Source organism: Salvelinus namaycush, chromosome 20 (genome assembly GCF_016432855.1).
Source record: "Salvelinus namaycush isolate Seneca chromosome 20, SaNama_1.0, whole genome shotgun sequence".
In the NCBI taxonomy this organism is placed as follows: domain Eukaryota; kingdom Metazoa; phylum Chordata; class Actinopteri; order Salmoniformes; family Salmonidae; genus Salvelinus; species Salvelinus namaycush.
The window spans coordinates 9,932,915-9,953,787 of NC_052326.1; the positions used below are offsets into that span (position 1 = coordinate 9,932,915).

Sequence of the window (20,873 nt, forward strand, 5' to 3'; positions counted from 1 at the left end):
TTCGCAATGAGGAATATACAGAAACGTAGCCTAAACCAGAGAGACATCAGCGATTGTAACATACTTTGTTTCACGGAATCATGGCTCTCTCGAGATATGTTGTCGGAGTCGGTACAGCCACCGGGATTCTTTATGCGTCGCGCAGACAGAAATAAACATCTCTGGGAAGAAGGGTATGCTTCATGATTAAAAACCTTTTCTCAATAGGGGGTGCTGTTTGCACTTTGTAAAAATTTCGTTCCCAAATTAAACTGCCTCGTACTCAATTCTTGCTCGTACAATATGCATATTATTATTACTATTGGATAGAAAACACTCGTTTCTAAAACCGTTTGAATTATATCTGTGAGTAAAACAGAACTCGAGTTGGAGCAATTTTCCTATGAGGAAGTGAGATCTGAAATCTGCAGGCTGTTCTGAGGTCAGTTTATTAATTTGCATGTCTTCTATTGGTTGAGATGCACTGCATACGCCTTCCCCTGGATGTCAGCAAATAGTGAGAATTGGAATGGAGTTGCTAGGCAGATCTGAGGCCTTATAAATGGGCTGGCAACGTGGGGTCCTCTCTTTCCTTCGTTCGCCATGACGCAAGACAGACCTCAGGATGGCGTTCTAGAACGCTCCCGTTATAGCCCTTAGATATATCCGGCTCTGATTTTATTCGATATAGGTGTTAAAGACATCATAATGTTGTTATTTTAAACCGAGTTATATCAGTTTATATCAGTATATTGCGATTTTCGGGTATTTATTTGTGCTGCGTTCTAGTGAGTTGGGCACGTCTGGGCCACATGGCTAATGTTTACTGCTAATTCCGAAGTTGAAGGCGACAATCTACAACCGAGCAACGATTCTTTTGGACAAAGTACAACTTGCCCAAGATTCTGATGGGAGCTCATCAAAAAGTAAGAACTATTTATGATGTTAATTCGTTGTTCTGTTGAAAAATGTAAAACTCATATTCCGCCATTAATTTCGGTGCGGTCTCGCTTTAACGCACGCTGTATGTCGTAGTAACGTTAATTTTAAAAATCTAACAGCGATTGCATTAAGAACTAATGTATCTTTCATTTGCTGTCCAACCTGTATTTTTTAGTCAAGTTTATGATTAGTTACTGATTAGATTAGGTGCCTCTCCCAAGATTTCTCCCGACATATTGTTGGCAGCTTGGCTACTATTCTCATTGTATAACCACGATTTGTGCCGCTAAATATGCACATTTTCGAACAAACTCTATATGTATTGTGTAATATGATGTTATAGGACTGTCATCTGAAGAAGTTTGAGAAGGTTAGTGAAAAAATTAATATCTTTTGCTGGTTTATTCGTTATCGCTATTGTTGGCTTGAATCAATGCTGTTGTGTGGTTGGCTATTGTAGTATGCTAATATAATGCTATATTGTGTTTTTGCTGTAAAACACTTAAAAAATCTGAAATATTGGCTGGATTCACAAGATCTGTGTCTTTCATTTGCTGTACGCTGTGTATTTTTCATAAATGTTTTATGATGAGTATTTAGGTAATTCACGTTGGTCTCTGTAGTTATTCTAGTTGCTTTGGTGAGAGTTGTGATGGTGGCTGCAATGGTAAACTATGATTTATACCTGAAATATGCACATTTTACTAACAAAACATATGCTATACAATAAATATGTTATCAGACTGTCATCTGATGAAGTTGTTTCTTGGTTAGTGGCTATTTATATCTTTATTTGGTCAAAATTGTGATAGCTACCTATGCAGGAAAAAAATGGTGGGAAAAAAAAGTTGTGTCTTTTGCTATCGTGGTTAGCTAATAGAAATACATAGTGTCTTCCCTGTAAAACATTTTAAAAATCAGAAATGATGGCTGGATTCACAAGATGTGTATCTTTCATCTCGTGTCTTGGACTTGTGATTTAATGATATTTAGATGCTAGTATTTACTTGTGACGCTATGCTAGGCTATGCTAGTCAGCTTTTTTACTGATGGGGGTGCTCCCGGATCCGGGATTGTGTGCAAGTAGAAGTTTTAACGACTCATGGTGTAATCGTAACAACATACATTAACTCAAGTCCTTTTGTTCACTCGACCTAGAATTCCTCACAATCAAATGTCAACCATATCTCCCAAGATAATTCTCACCGGTTGTCACAGCCGTGTATATCCCCCCTCAAGCCGAAACCACGACGGCCCTCAAGGAACTTCACTGGACTCTATGCAAACAGGAAACCATATATCCTGAGGCTGCATTTATTGTAGCTGGGGATTTTAATAAAGCAAATTTGAGAACAAAGCTACTTAAATTCAATCAGCATATTGATTGTAGCACTAGTGCGCGCAATACACTGGATCACTGCTAATCTAACTTCTGCGATGCATACAAGGCCCTCCCCCGCCCTCCTTTCGGCAAATCTGACCACGACTTAATTCTGCTCCACCCATTCTATAGGCAGAAACTCCAACACGATGTACCCGTGACAAGAACTATTCAATGCTGGTCTGACCAATCGGAATCCACGCTTCAAGATTGTTTTGATTACGCGGACTGGAAAATGTTTCAGGCAGCCTCAGAGAATATTGATTTATACACTGATTCGGTGCGTGAGTTTATAAGGAAGTGCATTGGAGATGTTGTACCCACTGTGACTATTAAAACCTACCCTAACCAGAAACCGTGGATAGATGGCGGCATTTGCGCAAAACTGAAAGCGCAAACCACCGCATTTAACCATGGAAAGACGACTGGGAATATGGCCGAATACGAACAGCGTAGTTATTCCCTCCGCAAGGCAATCAAACAAGCGAAATGTCGGTATAGGGACAAAGTGGAGTCGCAATTCAACAGCTCAGACACGAGACGTACGTAGCAAGGTCTACAGGCAATCACGGACTACAAAAAGAAATCCAGCCACGTCACGGACACCAACGTCTTGCTTCCGGACAAACTAAACACCTTTGCCAGCTTTTAGGATTTGCCCGCAAGAAGGCAAAGGTAACTGAACTAAATGACTATCGCCCCGTTGCACTCATTTCTGTCATCATGAAGTGCTTTGAGAGACAAGTGAATGATCATATCACCTTACCTGCCACCCTAGACCCACTTCAATTTGCATACTTCCACAATAGGTCCACAGACAATGCAATCGCCTGCACACTGCCCTATCCCATCTGGACAAGAGGAATACCTATGTAAGAATGCGGTTCATTGACAATAGCTCAGCATTCAACACCATAGTATTGTACTCTCCAAGCTCATCATTAAGCTTGAGGCCCTGGGTCTTAACCCTGCCCTGAGCAAATTGGGTCCTGAACTACCTGACGGGCTGCCCCCAGGTGGTGAAGGTAGGAAACAACATCTCCACTTTGCTTAACCTGAACACTGGGTCCCCACAAGGGTGCATGCTCAGCCCCCTCCTGTACTCTCTGTTCACCCATGACTGTGTGGCCATGCACGCCTCCAACTCAATCATCAAGTTTGCAGATGACACAACAGTAGTAGGCTTGATCACCAACAATGACAAGACAGTCTATAGTCTGAAGAAATTTGGCTTGTCTCTTAAAACCCACAAACTTTTACAGATGCACAATGGAGAGAATCCTGTCGGGCAGTATCGCCGCCTGGTACGGCAACTGCACCGCCCACAACCACAGGGCTCTTCAGAGGGTGGTGCGGTCTGCACAATGCATCACCGGGGGCAAACTACCTGCCCTCCAGGACACCTACAGCACCCGTTGTCACAGGAGGCCAAAAGATCATCAATGACAACAACCACCCGAGCCTCGGCCTGTTCACCCCGCTATCATCCAGAAGGCAAGGTCAGTACAGGTGCATCAAAGCTGGGACCGAAAGACAGAAGCTATTTTTCAGTCTCAAGGCAATCAGACTGTTAAACAGCCATCACTAACACAGAGAGGCTGCTGCCTACATACAGACTTGAAATCATTGGCCACTTTAATAAATGATCACTAGTCACTTTAATTATGTTTACATATCTTGCATTAGTCATCCCATATGTGTATATACTGTATTTTTATACCATCTATTGCTTCTTGCCTATGCCGCTCGATCATAGCTCATTTATATATTCTTATTCCATCCCTTTTACTTGGAATTTTTAGATTACTTTTTAGATATTTCTGCACTGTCGGAACTAGAAGCACAATGTAACGATGTACGCTGAGTCGTGAAGCAAGTTCATGGAGTTAAAATATTAAATTAATAAATTAACAAGAAACGCGAACAGCGCACCGACATGGAACAGGAACAATGACAACTGGGGGAAAAAACAACTAGGGAAAAAACCAAAAGGAGTGACATAAGGCAGGTAATCAAGGAGGTGATGGAGTCCAGGTGAGTGTCATACGCAGATGCGCGTAATGCTGGTGACAGGTGTGCACCATAGCGAGCAGCCTGGTGACCTAGAGGCTGGAGAGGGAGAACACGTGACAGTACCCCTTCCCCAACGCCTGGCTCCAGCCACAGGACGCCTACCAAGATGACGATCCCGTGGATCAGGAGCGGACCGGTCACCTCTGCTAAGGCGCGGGACCTGTCGGTCCGGCTGAGGCGCGGGAGCATGACGACCTAGAGCACCAGAAAGGGAGCAAGCATGACAGTACCCCCTCCCGGCGCGTTCGTTTCAAGCCGCAGGATGCCAACCACAGTGACGATCCTGGGGATCCGGAGCGGACCGGTCGCATCCGCTGAGGTGCAGAAACCTGACAAACAGGCTAAAGAGTGAGCCGGCTGAGACCTCCCCCGTTACCTCGGTCGAGGTACGGGAACCTGTTCACCCAGCTGAGGCATGGGAGCCTATCGAACCCGCTGAGTAAGGGAAGGCATGAGAATCCGTCAAACCGGCTGAGGCCTCCCAGGTAGCTCCAATTCTGGCACCCGAACCCGACATCACCTCCCAAAAAAACACAGCAAACCTTCTTGCCACAGCTCGCATTGATGTGCCATCCTGGATGAGCTGCACTACCTGAGCCACTTGTGTGGGTTGTAGACTCCGTCTCATGCTACCACTAGAGTGAAAGCACCGCCAGCATTCAAAAGTGACCAAAACATCAGCCAGGAAGCATAGGAACTGAGAAGTGGTCTGTGGTCACCACCTGCAGAACCACTACTTTATTGGGGGTGTCTTGCTAATTGCCTATAATTTCCACCTTTTGTCTATTCCATTTGCACAACAGCATGTGAAATGTATTGTCAATCAGTGTTGCTTCCTAAGTGGACAGTTTGATTTCACATAAGTGTGATTGACTTGGAGTTACATTGTGTTGTTTAAGTGTTCCCTTTATTTTTTTGAGCAGTGTATATAATAAAAGAACAAAACAAGAAACACGAGCATGCAACAGGAACAATGACGACTGGGGAAAAAACCAAAGGGAGTGACATATAGGGCAGGTAATCAAGGAGGTGATGGAGTCCAGGTGAGTGTCATTATACGCAGATGCGCGTAACGCTGGTGACAGGTGTGCACAATAACGAGCAGCCTGGTGACCTAGAGGCCGGAGAGGGAGCACATGTGACACACAAGCATTTTGCTACACTCGCAATAACATCTGCTAACCATGTGTATGTGATAAATACTGGAGAAATGTAAATGTCTTTGTTTAACAACTAACAAGCTAACGCAAAAGGGTATATAAACTATGGCTTCCAGTACACAGTAAAGTCATTGATTTTTGTATAAGTGGCATCACCAGTCAGCCATCCTTAGCATGACACGGAACCCAAACCGGCTGCGCGCGTGCACCATCGTGCATACATTATTTTGTCCCCCTACACAAAACGCGATCACGACACGCAGGTTAAAATATCAAAACAAACTCTGAACCAATGACATTAATTTGGGGACAGGTCGAAAAGCATTAAACATTATGGCAATTTAGCTAGTTAGCTTGCACTTGCTAGCTAATTTGTCCTATTTAGCTAGCCTGCTGTTGCTAGCTAATTTGTCCTGGGATATAAACATTGAGTTGTTATTTTACCTGAAATGCACAAGGTCCTCTACTCCGACAATTAATCCACACATAAAATGGCCAACCAAATCTTTTCTAGTCGTCTCCACTGAACTCTGTCAGAGAAGTAGTTGGTAATCCAGGCGAGGCAATCATTTGAGAAACCAAGGCTGTCGAGTCTGCCAATAAGAATGTGGTGATTGACAGAGTCGAAAGCCTTGGCCAGGTCGATGAATACAGCTGCGCAGTAATGTCTCTTATCGATGGCGGTTATGTCGTTTAGGACCTTGAGCGTGGCTGAGGTGCACCCATGACCAGCTCTGAAACCAGATTGCATAGCGGAGAAGGTACGGTGGAATTCGAAATTGTCGGTAATCTGTTAACTTGGCTTTCGAAGACCTTAAAGACAGGGTAGGATAGATATAGGTCTGTAGCAGTTTGGGTCTAGTGTCACCCCTTTTGAAGAGGGGGATGACCGCGGCAGCTTTCCAATCTTTGGGAATCTCAGACGATACGAAAGAGAGGTTGAACAGGCTAGTCATAGGGGTTGCAACAATTTCGGCAGATCATTTTAGAAAGAGAGGGTCCAGATTGTCCAGCCCGGCTGAAATGTAGGGGTCCAGATTTTGCCGCTCTTTCAGAACATAAGCTATTTGGGTGAAGGAGAAATGGTGGGGGCTTTGGCGGGTTGCTGTGGAGAGTGCCGGGCAGTTGACTGGGGTAGGGGTAGCCAGGCGGAAAGCATGGCCAGCCGTAGAGAAATGCTTATTGAAATTCTCAATTATAGTGGATTTATCGGTTGTGACAGAGTTTCCTAGCCTCAGAGCAGTGGGCAGCTGGGAGGAGGTGCTCTTATTCTCCATGGACTTTAGTGTCCAGGAACTTTTTTGAGTTAGTACTACAGGATGCAAATTTATGTTTGAAAAAGCTAGCCTAAGCTTTCCTAACTGCCTGTGTATATTTGTTCCTAACTTCCCTGAAAAGTTGCATATCACGGGGCCTATTCGATGCTAATGCAGAACGCAACAGGATGTTTTTGTGCTGGTCAAGGGCAGACAGGTCTGGAGTGAACCAAGGACTACATCTATTCCTAGTTCAATTTTTTTTGAATGGGGCATGCTTATTTAAGATGGTATTTCATCATAAAACTATTTATGTATGACTTCAGTCGTCAGATGCCCTAATTGTTCCATTCCAGCTCTTTTCACAGCGCTTTTATGCAGTCTTTTTATGCAAATCTCTTCTGTTTGATTAGAACTTGTACCACTCTGCGTAATGAATGGGTAGAATGTTGTGGGCCTATTTGTTGTAGGCCTATTTAGCCCATATCTGTGCATTGGTGATTTCAGTTTTCTGGGGGGCCTGGCAACAAAACAGAACGCATATCCATGTCCAAGTCGCGCGCTTCAGAGTACCGGAAGTGGACGGTCACGTCAAAGAAATAGCTTTTATTCCACCTCAGACCAAGATAAACACAAAATTTCTTCTCTCACATCCTCTTGACACCCAGAGGAAGGCGTAAGAAGTGTACGTAGACTCTTACGTTCATTGCCCATGTATAGGCATGAAGAGGAAGAGAGCCTCGATTTCAGACTTTGAACTTCCTGGTCAGGAAAAGTGCTGCATAATGAGTTCTGTTTCACTCAGAGAAATAATTCAAACGGTTTTAGAAACTAGAGTGTTTTGTATCCAATAGTAATAATAATATGCATATTGTACGAGCAAGAATTGAGTACGAGGCCGTTTGAAATGGGCATCTTTTATCTGGCTACTCAACTCATAACAGGTTAAACAGCTAGGAAAATTCCAGAAAATGATGTCATGGCTTCAGAAGCTTCTGATAGGCTAATTGACATCATTTGACTCATTTGGAGGTGTACCTGTGGATGTATTTCAAGGCCTACTTTCAAACTCGGTGCCTCTTTCCTTGACATCATGGGAAAATCAAAAGACATCAGCCAAGACCTCAACCAAGACACAAGTCTGATTCATCCTTTGGGAGCAATTTCCAAACGCCTGAAGGTACCATGTTCATCTGTACAAACAATATTACGGAAGTGTAAATACTGTGGGACCACGCAGCCGCCATACCGCTCAGGAAGGAGACGCGTTCTGTTTCCTAGAGATGAACGTACATTGTTGCGAAAAGTGCAAATCAATCCCAGAACAACAGCAAAGGACCTTGTGAAGATGCTGGAGGAAACGGGTACAAAAGTATCTATATCCACAGTAAAAATAATCTTATATCGACCTGAAAGGCTGCTCAGCAAGGAAGGAGCCACTGCTCGTAAACCGCCATAAAAAAGCCAGACTACGGTTTGCAACTGCACATGGGGACAAATATTGTACTTTTTGGAGAAATGTCCTGTGGTCTGATGAAACAAAAATAGAACTGTTTGGCCATAATGACCATTGTTATGTTTGGAGGAAAAAGGGGGAGCTTGCAAACCGAAGAACACCACCCCAACCGTGAAGCACAGGGGTGGCAGCATCATGTTGTGGGGGTGCTTTGCTGCAGGAGGGACTGATGCACTTTACAAAATAGATGGCATCATGAGGGAGGAAAATGATGTGGATATATTGAAGCAACATCTCAAGACATCAGTCACGAAGTTAAAGCTTGGTCTAAATGGGTCTTCCAAATGGGCAATGACCCTAAGCATACTTCCAAAGTTGTGGCAAAATGGCTTAAGGACAACAAGTCAAGGTATTGGAGTGGCCATCACAAAGCCCTGACCTCAATCCTATAGAACATTTGTGGGCAGAACTGAAAACGCATGTGTGAGCAAGGAGGCCTACTAACCTGACTCAGTTACACCAGCTCTGTCAGGAGGAATGGGCCAAAATTCACCCAACTTATTGTGGGAAGCTTGTGGAAGGCTACCCGGAACGTTTGACCCAAGTTAAACCATTGAAAGGCAATGCTACCAAATATTAATTGAGTGTGTGTAAACTTCTGACTCACTAGGAATGTGATGAAAGAAATTAAAGCTGGAATAAATAATTCTATTATTCTGACATTTCACATTCTTAAAATAAAGTGGTGATACTAACTGACCTAAGACAGGGAATTTTTACCAGGATTAAATGTCAGGAATTGTGAAACACCTTAGCCAAATACATTTAAACTCAGTTTGTTATCTTCCGACTTCAACTGTAAATGTTCATTGTAACGGGCAGGCAAATGACAAGTCAAGGCAGGCAGTGGTCGATAATCCAGAGTAGGAGCAAAGGTTCAGGGCGGCAGGCAGGTTCAGGGACAGGCAGTGGTCAGGTGGGCGGGTACAGGGTCAGAACAGGCAAGGGTTCCAGGAGAACAAGAAAAAGAGAGGCTGGGAAAAGATAGGCGCTTACAGAACAAACGCTGGTAAGCTTGACCAAACAAACCGAACTGGCACAGACAGAACCCAAGTATAAATACCCAGAGGATAATTGGGGAAGATGGGCGACACCTGGAGGGGGTGGATACAAGCACAAGGACAGGTGAAACAGATCAGGGCGTGACACATAATACCGTTTTTAAATGACTCAAACCCCTAAATGCTTGGCTCTCAATCTACAGAATAAACAAGCATACCTGGCAGTTCCTGAGACATGTTTGCTAGAAAACACCTAGACTTGAGCTCAACAAGCAAACATTGTATTGTGGTGCATCAATGACCTAGGTTTCCATATGGTCCGTGACCCTATCAGCTTGCTTGAGAGAAGGTAGTCAAAGGGAGCTCTGCTTGATACATAGTCAGTTATATGTGAGTTGTGTTTTGCTCTAAACATGCAGCTAGTTTTCTACTACTTTAGTTTTATATCAAGCCTGATGTGAGATTAAAGAAAATGGCAGATTTACATATCGGCTTGTCTGTAAGTTATTAAAAATATGGCCGACATTGTCTATATACTGTACACTGTTTAAAAAAAGTGCTATCTGGAACCTAAAAGGGTTCTTTCGCCGTCCCCATAGGATAACCATTTTGGGTTCCAGGTAGAACCCTTTCCACAGACGGTTCTACATGGAACCCAAAAGGCTTCTACCTGAAAGCAAAAATGGTTGTACCTGGAACCAACAAGGGTTGTCGTATGGGTACAGCCGAAGAATCCTTTTGGAACCATATTTTCTGAAAGTGTACTAATATGGCAACAAATATAATCAAACAACAAAACATTTGAAGAATTCCCAGATCTCCCATTCTAAAGGCTTGTTGTGCACATAGATTGCCTGTCCCCTGTGCAGTATTATGCAGTCTGCCAAGGCAGCTCTGCCTTGTTGAAGTTTTGATTGAGGTCAGGAGGAAGTCAACTGTTTTGCTTGAAACCTCTGCCACCCAACACAACTTGGTCCAATTATGCAGGAGATTTTCTCAGTCTGTCAGGTTTGGGCCACTCCTCTATTGGTGTGCACAGAGTCCAAAGGCTCTGGTCAGTTTAATTTATGGTTCAGAGTAACCTTCCAGGTACAGTTGTCTATGTGATCTACAGTACGCTACCCTAGCGTGTAAAGTAACATCATAAGCTTACTTGAGGCCACAATAATCTGTGAATGTATTGTAATGTCGTATTAAAATTGTAGTAACTGCCTTAATTTTGCTGGTACGCAGGAAAAGTAGCTGCTGCCTTGGCAACAGCTAATGAGGATCCATAATAAATACAAATACAAATAATATGCTCTTAATCACAAATATCAATATAGGCGTGCAAGTGGTTCAATTGTCAATTAGTGGTGCACCTAATCCAATGCAGATCCCAAGCATTTTTAAACCACCATGACATGCAGAATATATCTATTGTTATGATATTATGCTAATGGCTATGTCAAATAAAAGGGAGGGATTCAAGGGCATCTGCCGCTATGTCCAAAAAATAGTTAACTGGTAATTTGTTTTTTTTTGCCGAGGGGGCGCTAATTGTTTACATGAAATGAACAGACATATATTTTGCTAATCATTTTTGTGAAATTAAGCACATTCATTTACTACTGTGTCAAAACAATATTGTTAAATACTGTATAATACAGGAAAATCATGTATTCAGTCAGAGCATTGAGGAGAGTTACTGGAGTGTGGTATTAACACACACTCACTTAATGACTACTTGTGGAGTGAGCTAAACATTGCTTGAGTAGAGAACACAATGGCATGGTCCAATTATAAAGTGACTCAAGAGGATCAAGTAGACAATGCTATGAATGACCACACAACCGAAAAGACAACAACCATGAGAAACTACTCGATCAAATGTACCAGGCCACCCACCCAAAAGGTGAGAATGTAGAATGTTTAATCCCTCTGTGAAGCTGCACAGGCTAAACAGGGGTTCTATTAAGCTATATGGAATTGTTTTAAGGCCATACCAAGGATAATTTAGCTATTTGATTTTTAATTTTTTATAAATAATAAGATTATTTGATAAAATGTAGCCCATATAAATGCATTGAATAAAAGATTCACTACATGGAACAACAAAGTCCCCCCCAAGATAGCCTAGTGGTTAGTGTTGGACTTGTAACCAGAAGGTTGCAAGATCAAATCCCTGAGCTGACAAAGTAAAAATCTGTCTGTTTCTAGGACGTCATTGAAAATAAGAATTTGTTCTTAACTGAAGGTAAAATATATATATATATAAAAAGCAGTCTGTTCTATATCTGAAAGATCAGGAAACATTAAAAGATGTGACATGTATTTAACCCCTAATTTTTGGCACTAAACAATCTCCCTATATACATTACTTCAATAAAAAAGATTCAGCTGGTACCGGGGGACGTTCAGATGTGGGCGTCCTAGAGCAAAACAACCGACTTATCTCTTCACAGTGTGTAGCCCAAACTGTCCGGGCGCTACAGACAGAAGATGGCAGATCGACTGTACCGACTTCAGACAAGTCTCAAATTGAAGAACACCATCGTATTTGTGGGAGTCTCATCTTTCCATAGAGGGGTCATAATAGTTTTTTAGGCCAAACCGTTCTGATGCTACAGAACATTTTCTGAGAAGACCGATTTTCGGGATGTCTCATGGTCTGACAATCACCGATCTAGCTCTGTCACCTTTCAGCTCTAGCTCTGTCACCTTTCAGCTCTAGCTCTGTCACCTTCCATTGCAGATACGGAAGTGCAACATCGGCAGTTGCGGTGGATTGAGATGCATCTAACGCAAAAAATATCTCTAGCTTAAACTAACAGATTTTTATGGGGGCCACAAATCGACTCTACTTATATCCTCTACAGGATCAGTGGGTCCCCCACGGGACGATTGAGCTAACGTAAGCTGATGCGATCAGCATGAGGTTGTCAGTAACAAGAACATTTCCCAGGACATACACATCTGATATTGTCAGAAACCTTAAATTCTTGTTAATCTAACTGCACTGTCCAATTTACAGTAGCTATTACGGTGAAAGAATACCATGCTATTGTTTGAGGAGAGTGTACAGTTATGAGTGCACAGTTACTTGAATGTTTTAATAAACCAATTAGGCACATTTGGGCAGTCTTGATACAACATTTTGAACTGAAATGCAATGGTTCATTGGATCAGTCTAAAACTTTGCACATACGCTGCTGCCATCTAGTGGCCAAAATCTAAATTGCGCCTGGGCTGGAATAATACATTATGGCCTTTCTCTTGCATTTCAAAGATGGTAAAACATTTTTTTACAAAAAACGCATGCTTTTTTTCTTTGCATTATCTTTCACCAGATCTAATGTGTTATATTCTCCTACATTCATTTCACATTTCCACAAACTTCAAAGAGTTTCCTTTCAAATGGTATCAAGAATATGCACATCCTTGCTTCAGGTCCTGAGCTACAGGCAGTTAGATTTGAGTATGTCATTTTAGGTGAAAATTGAAAAAAAGGGGCAGAGAAAATGTTCAGCTGCCCCTTTAAGGGCAAGAGTTTACCATGGTAACGGGGCCACTCGAGTCCTGTCACTTGTGTGTGAGATTTGGGATCTGACTAGCGTGTCTCTTTGCTATCAGTTGAAGCAGCAGACTCAAACTAACGTTGAAAAACAACCGAGCTTGTGAACTTAACAATGTAAATAGCCAAGAAACATGAGGACAAAGTCTCACTTTGTAGACTTTCGAGTAAATTTGACCAACTTTGTGTCTGTGCGCAGTGCCTCCAAAAATGTATCTATCAGCACTTCACTCAGTGAGCTCAGCTCCTCTGCCAGGCAGTGTTGCTACATGAGGTAGGAAATAGGATTAGTATTTATTTGTGCAATTAACAGCTTTGAAACAAAACAGGAGAAATACTTTGAAAACAGCAACAGCAGCATTTTTCTAAGTCTAAGTCGAAAGTGCTTATACTTTTTTTTTTTTTTGTGAATGTAATGCTCGCACTGTAGAGCTCTGTAAATTGACCACCCACCAACATGGCTAGTGAAAAAGATATTCTTACCCACCAAGGTTGGTGGCACCTTAATTGGGGAGGACGGGCTCGTGTCAATGGCTGGAGCGGAATGGTATCGAATACTGTACATAAAACACGTGTTTGATGCCTTTTCATTTGCTCCGTTCGAGCCATTATAACGAGCCGTCCTCCCCTCAGCAGTCTCTGTTCTCCTCGCAGTGTCTGGATAAAAGTTATCCTTGGTAAGGACATTTTCAGAATGAACCTGGTTCAAGTGATGTCCGCTGCATTAGATTTCCTGTCTACCCCCCCACTGGGCAGTTCCATAAGAGTCACAGCAGGTGGATTTAAAGGCCCTTATTAAAGGGGTAATCTGCAGGTCAAACAACCCCAAAGAGCACCCCACCACTGTTTTTGTAAACAACCGAGGGATGGGGCTGGTGAAATATAACCACTCTCGAATTTATAGACAGAGCAATATATGTAAGGACTGTAAGGATCAAAATTATAGTTTTTTAACCATCTTCTGATTCCAATCTCTCTTTCAAAAATCAGTTGGAAAAGGTAACTCAAATAACAAAATTCAAACTAGCTCATTTCTGATACAGAATTGTTTGACTACAGAGGCAGCAAAAGAGCTTCCCATGTCTGGAATACACTGCGTTTAGACACATGCAACTGTGCCACCTACCGCACATAACCTAAAGAACAATCATGTGTGTCAACACAATCTCTAGCTGTGTATAGCCACTTTCCAAGTTGTTTTGCTTTTTGTGTTATTGCTCTGTATGTGTTGCTTGTCATATTTTATCTAGACAAGTCAGTTAAGAAAAAATTATTATTTCCAGTGACAGCCTACTGGGGAACAGTGGTTAACTGCCTTGTTCGGGGTAGAATGACAGATTTCTACCTTATCAGCTCAGGGATTCGATCCAGCAACCTTTTGGTTTCTGGCCCAATGCTTTAACCACTAGGCTACCTGCCGCCCCCATGTTGTTCTGTGTTTGCTTATTGTCTGCATTGTAATTTTATGAGTTTTTAATAACCTGCCCGGGACTGCAGTCGAAAATTTGTTGGCTGGCTAAATCCTGCACTTTTACTGAAATGTTTATTAATGTGCAATGTCATTGTCAAAATAAACTTCAAGGCTATACAGTGTTTGGATTATATTTTTTGCTTCTGATGGGTTTTAGTTGACCTAAGCTCATGAGGCATTTAAAAGTTATATTCTTCAAGAATTAATGGCTATATAGCATTCTTTGAAAAGTCCATGGATGTTGCAAATGCAGATTGCCCCCTTAAGAGTGAAGCCAAAGGATTCATGCTCAGTCACAAACCTCAGGGAAGAACGTTGTTGGGAGCTCTGCGCTTATTGGTGATCTACTGATAGCTCAAGTTGAGCATCTGTAAAATGTGAACCTACCAATCCTGGACTTAAACTTAAACTGCCACTCAACTGCTGTGTGTTTCCTCTGTCTCTGTTGTAGGAGGTGTGTGTATCTCTCAGTCGGTCAAGATTCCCCGGGAGCCAAAGCCTGGAGAGTTTGGCAAGGTCATCCGCCGACTAAGAGAAAACCCAAACGCAAGGGTGGTCATCATTTTTGCCAATGAGGATGATATTAGGTAAGGGTATTATCATAGCATTGACATGTTGAATATGAAATATACTAAAATAATAATTTTAAGAAACATGAATGGAAGATTGTTAATTAAAGGGAGAAGAGTCAATCGGCAGAAAGCTTGACATTTAAATGATGCACTGTAGAATTACTTTAAAATGTTATTGGTCAAGCGCTATCATAATTATCCCTTTTAGGCTCTATCGGTAACTCATGTTAATGTGACTTACCACCTGGATTCGGTCTTATGTAGCAAAATTAGAATCGTTTTTTTTGCATTGGATAAAAGTAGAGACTTAGAGCCACAAAATGGTATATCATACACAGCATTTTTGAGGAACAATGGGAAAGTAATTCTGCTTTGAAAGTTGATACACTTGTAAACTCACTTTTGAGAAAAGGGCAAGTGAATGTTCTGGTATCTACTAGAGCTCTCCTTTGTCTACACCCATTCAGCATTGTTCACGCCCTCTTAAACCAGCCCCACCCATCTCTTTAAGGATTCACATGAGGTGATGTGCTAAAGACTACAAGTGGTAGTAGCCTACAATAAGGAAATATTCCAGGTAAACAGAAAGTGTCCAGATAAAAATATTTTATAAATAGATAATGCTTACCCAGATACACTTGTCTAAATTGATGGGTCATGTGAAAGAATTGCTATAACCCCCAGCCACATCCAGTGGTGGAAAAAGTACTACATTTTCATACTTGAGTAAAAGTATGCATTTCAAATTCCTTATTAAACCAGACGGCACAATTATATATATATATATTTTTAAATAGCCAGAGGTAAAATGTACTTAAGTATAAACCATTTCAACTTCCTTATATTAAGCAAACCAGGCGGCACTATTTTTTTAAATTGTTGATGGATAACCAGGGATGTTCTCTTGATAAGTGTGTGAACTGGACCATTTTCCAGTCCTGTTAAGCATTCAAATTGTAAGGAGTCCTTTTGGGTGTCAAGGAAAATGTATGGAGTAAAAAGTACATTTTCTTTTCAAATGCAGTGGACTAAAAGTTGCCAAAAATATAGATAAAGTCATGTGCAGATACCACAAAAAAACGACTTAAGTAGTACTTTAAACTATTTTTACATCACTGCCCAAATGCCTTCACATACTGTTACACATTCACTTAAGTATGGAATACTATGTGATAAGGCCATGCAACCTGAGTAAGGTGCACATGTACATAAACAAATGCATGCACCATATATTTAAGCGGTGGACACCTGATACGGTCACATAATATTGCTGCGTATGTCACAAAATCATGTTAGGACCACACATATCAATATTCATTTTATATATCAATATTTTGCTAAGTCTTGCTAAGTCGATAGTCTCTCCGGAAGGTGTAAACGGTACAGCCAAATGGTTACTTGCATAGTAGCAACATCAGAAATAGATTGTGTCAATATAAATAAAATATACAGTATGTACAAGAACAATAACGATAGTGATAGACAAGGTAGTTATATGCACACAATCAGGGGTAAAGTGGCTGAGCAGCAGGATAAAGAAAAGAAAGGAAGCAATGTGTGTGTTAGAAGAGAGTCATGTGAATACTGCAGATAGTACTGATGACTGGTCCGTCCAAATCCACGCATGAACAAGGGAATACCAGAGCACAAACTTATTCTTGTTTTGGCCATTGCAGTTATCACAATTCAGGTCCACACGTGTTTTTCCAACTCCATAGTTGAAGAAACGGTGCGTGTAGTTGATGACTGCGCTGCTGCCTTTGCTTGGGCCAGCTCTCTTTTTGATCACTGACTGACTGGTGGATTAGAGTCAGGCGTGCTCTACTGATTAATGCTGAAGGACATTCCAGATACAAATATTTTAGCATTATTATACAATAGATGCAAAATGGCATTCTGAGAACATCACTACACACAGTTCATACACGTAATTTTAGCTACTGTAGCTAGCCAGCCATCTAACGTCAGCTGGCTAGCTAACAGCAAGCTTTAACTACCAATACAAACCGATTGTCATAGCTAACTAAAGTTAACCGATAAGTTCAATGTTAGTTAGCTAAGATTAGGCTATAACTAGCAATGCGAAATGGCATTCATAGAAAACATCAATAACGTTACACAAGCTTCATACACAAATTAATGTTAGCAGGCCAAACAAACCGATTGTCATAGCAAGCTAAAGTTAACCAAATAACTTTAGGTTCACTGTTAGTTAGCAAGCCAGCCATCAAACTCCAACTGGCTAGCTAACAGCAAGCTTTAGATTGTTATGCAAGTAACTTTTGTTTTGCCCATTGTGTTCCACTTATTTCAAAACATGTCATGAAATGAGAGAGTCAGCATTGCATGGCACGATCGTCGTTCAGAAAGTTGTCCATCACAACTTTTTCCCACTGACGATAGCGCCTGATAAATCCAGGGCAACAATGTTACTGAGAGCAGTAGCAACATATTTTCAGTTATCCATGCTGCAGTATGAGCAGCTCATTTTATAGAAACAAGATGCAACACCGACCAATCCAAACTCATCTCTCGGCATGTCCAGCCCCCTCATTATCTCAGCCAATCATGGCTAGCGGGAGGTTGCTGACTTTTTCTGTGGCTAAACCAACTAGGCTCGTAATATAACAATTTTATTCTTATTTACATATGACATAGAAGTTTGATATTAATGCACATTAATATATGCACAAGAAAAAAACGTAGTTTGATGAAAAAATATTTGTATGTGAAGTCGTGACTTGCGACATACGCCTAGTTTCCCGAATCGGGTCACATATGCTTCCTTACTTTATCTTAGTGACACTGGATACATTTGGGAATAATCTTATTCATTTAGCCCTCTGTTGTCCTGACATTAGTGAAAGTTACCTGCCACTGTGCAATCATCTTGCTTTAGCAAACTAAGGTGACAAACTAAAAACCTGGAGAAAATATTTGCTATTGATCTATTGTTAACATTAGTTCGTAGAAAATGTGGATGATTTCTCTGGGTATACAACACACCAGACCATACACATCACTTTGTTATAGTGCAGGCTAGCCAGACCAATACAATGGAATCCAAATGAGTTTGTACCTTCAAGTTGAATCATGAACGCTGTGTACTACAGTATATCAGTGACTATTGTGTAGTTATTTTGCAGTACTGCTCATACAGTTAGCTCATAGAAAGTGTTACCAAAATATCAAATTCATTATTATTAGCTAAATGTGTTTATCCACTTGTGCCAGGCGGCTACTCCAAGCAGCCAAGAAGGCCAACCAGACTGGCCATTTCATCTGGGTGGGCTCAGACAGCTGGGGCTCAAAGATATCCCCAGTGTTACACCAAGAGGAGATGGCAGAGGGAGCTGTCACCATCCTGCCCAAACGCCAGTCCATCAGAGGTGAGGGGGAACAGAGAAATATTCTCGGTTGCTGTGATCAACTTTGTAATTGACTGATTGATTGCTTGATTAATTAATTGATTGGTGGGGAGATAGGGGGGACCAATAAATGTTTTAGGTTGCAGGGATCAATTTAAAATTGTCCGATTGATTGATTCATTGGTAGATCTCATGTAGCTTTCGCTCAGTGCACAAGGATAAAGTGATTGAGATAAGTAATGCCATTGTAGATTATATTACAGAATATTGGAAAACATTACATTTTGTTTACAAACTTAGACATGGGTCAGTAGTGCGTTATTGTGTCAGCAGCTATTCCCCGTTACATAGAGATATCTCTGGTAGAGCTAGAATCCTTAACTGAAACAATAACAAAGCATATCCCTGCCCCTGTTTCGCTAAAAAGCTCAGGGATGGGGCTGGAGAAATGTAACCACTCTCAAATTCATAGACAGAGCTATGGACGCAAGGAATGACCATCCATGATATCAAATGTATAGTTGAACCATGTTTTGAGGCTATAGAGTGTTTGTTTAGATTTGAATTGTTTAGAAACATTGGATTAAAACAAGCTTACATTTTGGGTTCTGATGGGGTACAACAGTTGAATTGAGCTTATAAGGCATTTATAAGTTATATTTTTTAAGAATCAATGGGTATATATACATTTATAAGTCAAGAAATTGGTAGTGTACTGTAGCAACTAAGTACTCCTGCTTTAAATATCAAGAGATCTTGTTCCTGTTAACACAGAACACTTCCAAGTCCTGATAAGCTATTGTAAAAGATAAGGCATTTACTGTCCCACACTCTTAAAAAAAAGGGTGATTCGGGTGTCCCCATAGGATAATCCTTTTGGGTTCCATGTAGAACCCTCCGTAGAAATGGTTCTACATGGAACCCAAAAGAGTTTTACCTGGAACCAATAAGGGTTCTCCTATGGGGACGGCCGAAGAACACTTTTAGGTTCTAGATAGCACTTTTTTTCCTAAGTGTGTGTGTCATTACCCACTCAGTCTGCCAGCCAAGCCAAAACTCTGGTCTATAACACAATCAGCCATTATCAATACATTCACTGTTAAAGCAATGCTCACCCTGTCAGAAAATGTACTTTAAAGAGTTACCCAAACGCATCATTACAGAGCATGTCACTACATTCCCCCACATGTCAATATCCATGTTAGCACTGACACTGTTGCCAGAGCCAGTGCACTTCAATGACAATCTGATCAATCTCTTCCAGGGTTTGATCGTTACTTCATCAGCCGCACACTGGAGAACAACAGGAGAAATATCTGGTTTGCTGAGTTCTGGGAGAACAACTTCGCTTGCAAGCTGAGCCGACACGCTTTGAAGAAAGGTTCCGGGCTGAAGAAATGCACAAGTAAGACAGTTCTCCTTTCCTTTCATACCATTGCAGCTTTACTGATTTTAACTACCATTGGAAAAGTGTTATGTTTCACAGGTAAGGACAGGAAATGCCTGTCCTTATCTTAGAACATAACAGCTTTGGCACATGGCTAAAGTGTGTACACCAGTTAAAGCTAGAGAGGTACAACATTAGCTGGATTCAAAATGTATCTCCTTGTGATGAGGTATTACTAGAGCCATGTGTTTCTGCTGAGTAGACTATTCGACTGTCCTCCCAGATAGCAACAGAAGGATGTAATAGCAGGTCTGCATGGTTAAACATCTCCACCTCCAGGCTCACAGCCATATGCTATCCAGCTGTGTCCTGGAGTGTTCCGTCTTCGTGTGCTGGAGATTGTTTGATCATCACATATTTACTTGAGCCTTTCAATCTGGACTTGGAGCTAAAGACCTCTCTAGCTGTTCTGAGAATCTATCTGTACAAGAGAGAAGATGTGTAGGCTAGTAGTATATTGATGGTTTGAAACACAATTAACCGCAAAATGGAAATATTGTCTCATTGGTTTTAAACCTATTGGTTTCAAATTAAATGAAGCCTGTTGCTATTGCAGTTGTCAAATTGTTTGATTTTCTTACGCGGGAAACTTGCCTTCATGGTGGTGCAATAATAGCTATCACTGTGTCAAAGTGTGGAAACAACAATTAGAAAACACAGAACACTAAAAATCATATAATAGGCATTCACTTGCATTCAAAATGCATGTAGCAAATGGAAATCCTTAAAATTCATGAAGCAAGCATAATTCATAGTCATGTTGTAATTGGCTTTCAATAAAAGCCAATAATGGTAATACTTTGTAAGTGTGTTTGTTTAATCACACTGCTCCATAGAATAGCAACCAAGTTCTCATAATGTACTACAGAACTGGCAAACGCTGCACTAATAGCAGAATTTCCTCCCTTTGTTCTCTGTTGTGTGGGTTTTAGGTCCTTAGGCTAGTACTGCTGTCTTAATGGGAGTGCAGCAAGGCATTCAACTGAAAACTATAAGTTGATTAGAGGCCATCTCTCTTCACCCACACCAGTCATAAAAAAAATCCACAATTAAACATGGACATATCAAGATTTAAACAGATTAATGTTGTCCGTCTATACAGAAGACTAATGCCAGTCACATCAATTCAGTGCAGCTGTCTACTGCACCACTCT

General features: G+C 41.4%; 1 protein-coding gene across 3 annotated transcripts in view; it reads left to right on the top strand.

Annotated features, from left to right (window-relative positions):
* The window catches only part of LOC120065018 (metabotropic glutamate receptor 4-like), a 276,560-nt gene that overhangs the window by 192,274 nt on the left and 63,413 nt on the right, over positions 1–20,873 (top strand). For all 3 annotated transcript variants that reach the window (XM_039015660.1, XM_039015663.1, XM_039015661.1), the window contains exons 4-6: positions 14,784–14,919; positions 18,139–18,293; positions 19,537–19,677. In XM_039015660.1, the coding sequence (XP_038871588.1) occupies positions 14,784–14,919; positions 18,139–18,293; positions 19,537–19,677 (432 nt within the window). The remainder of the gene's footprint in view (positions 1–14,783; positions 14,920–18,138; positions 18,294–19,536; positions 19,678–20,873) is intronic.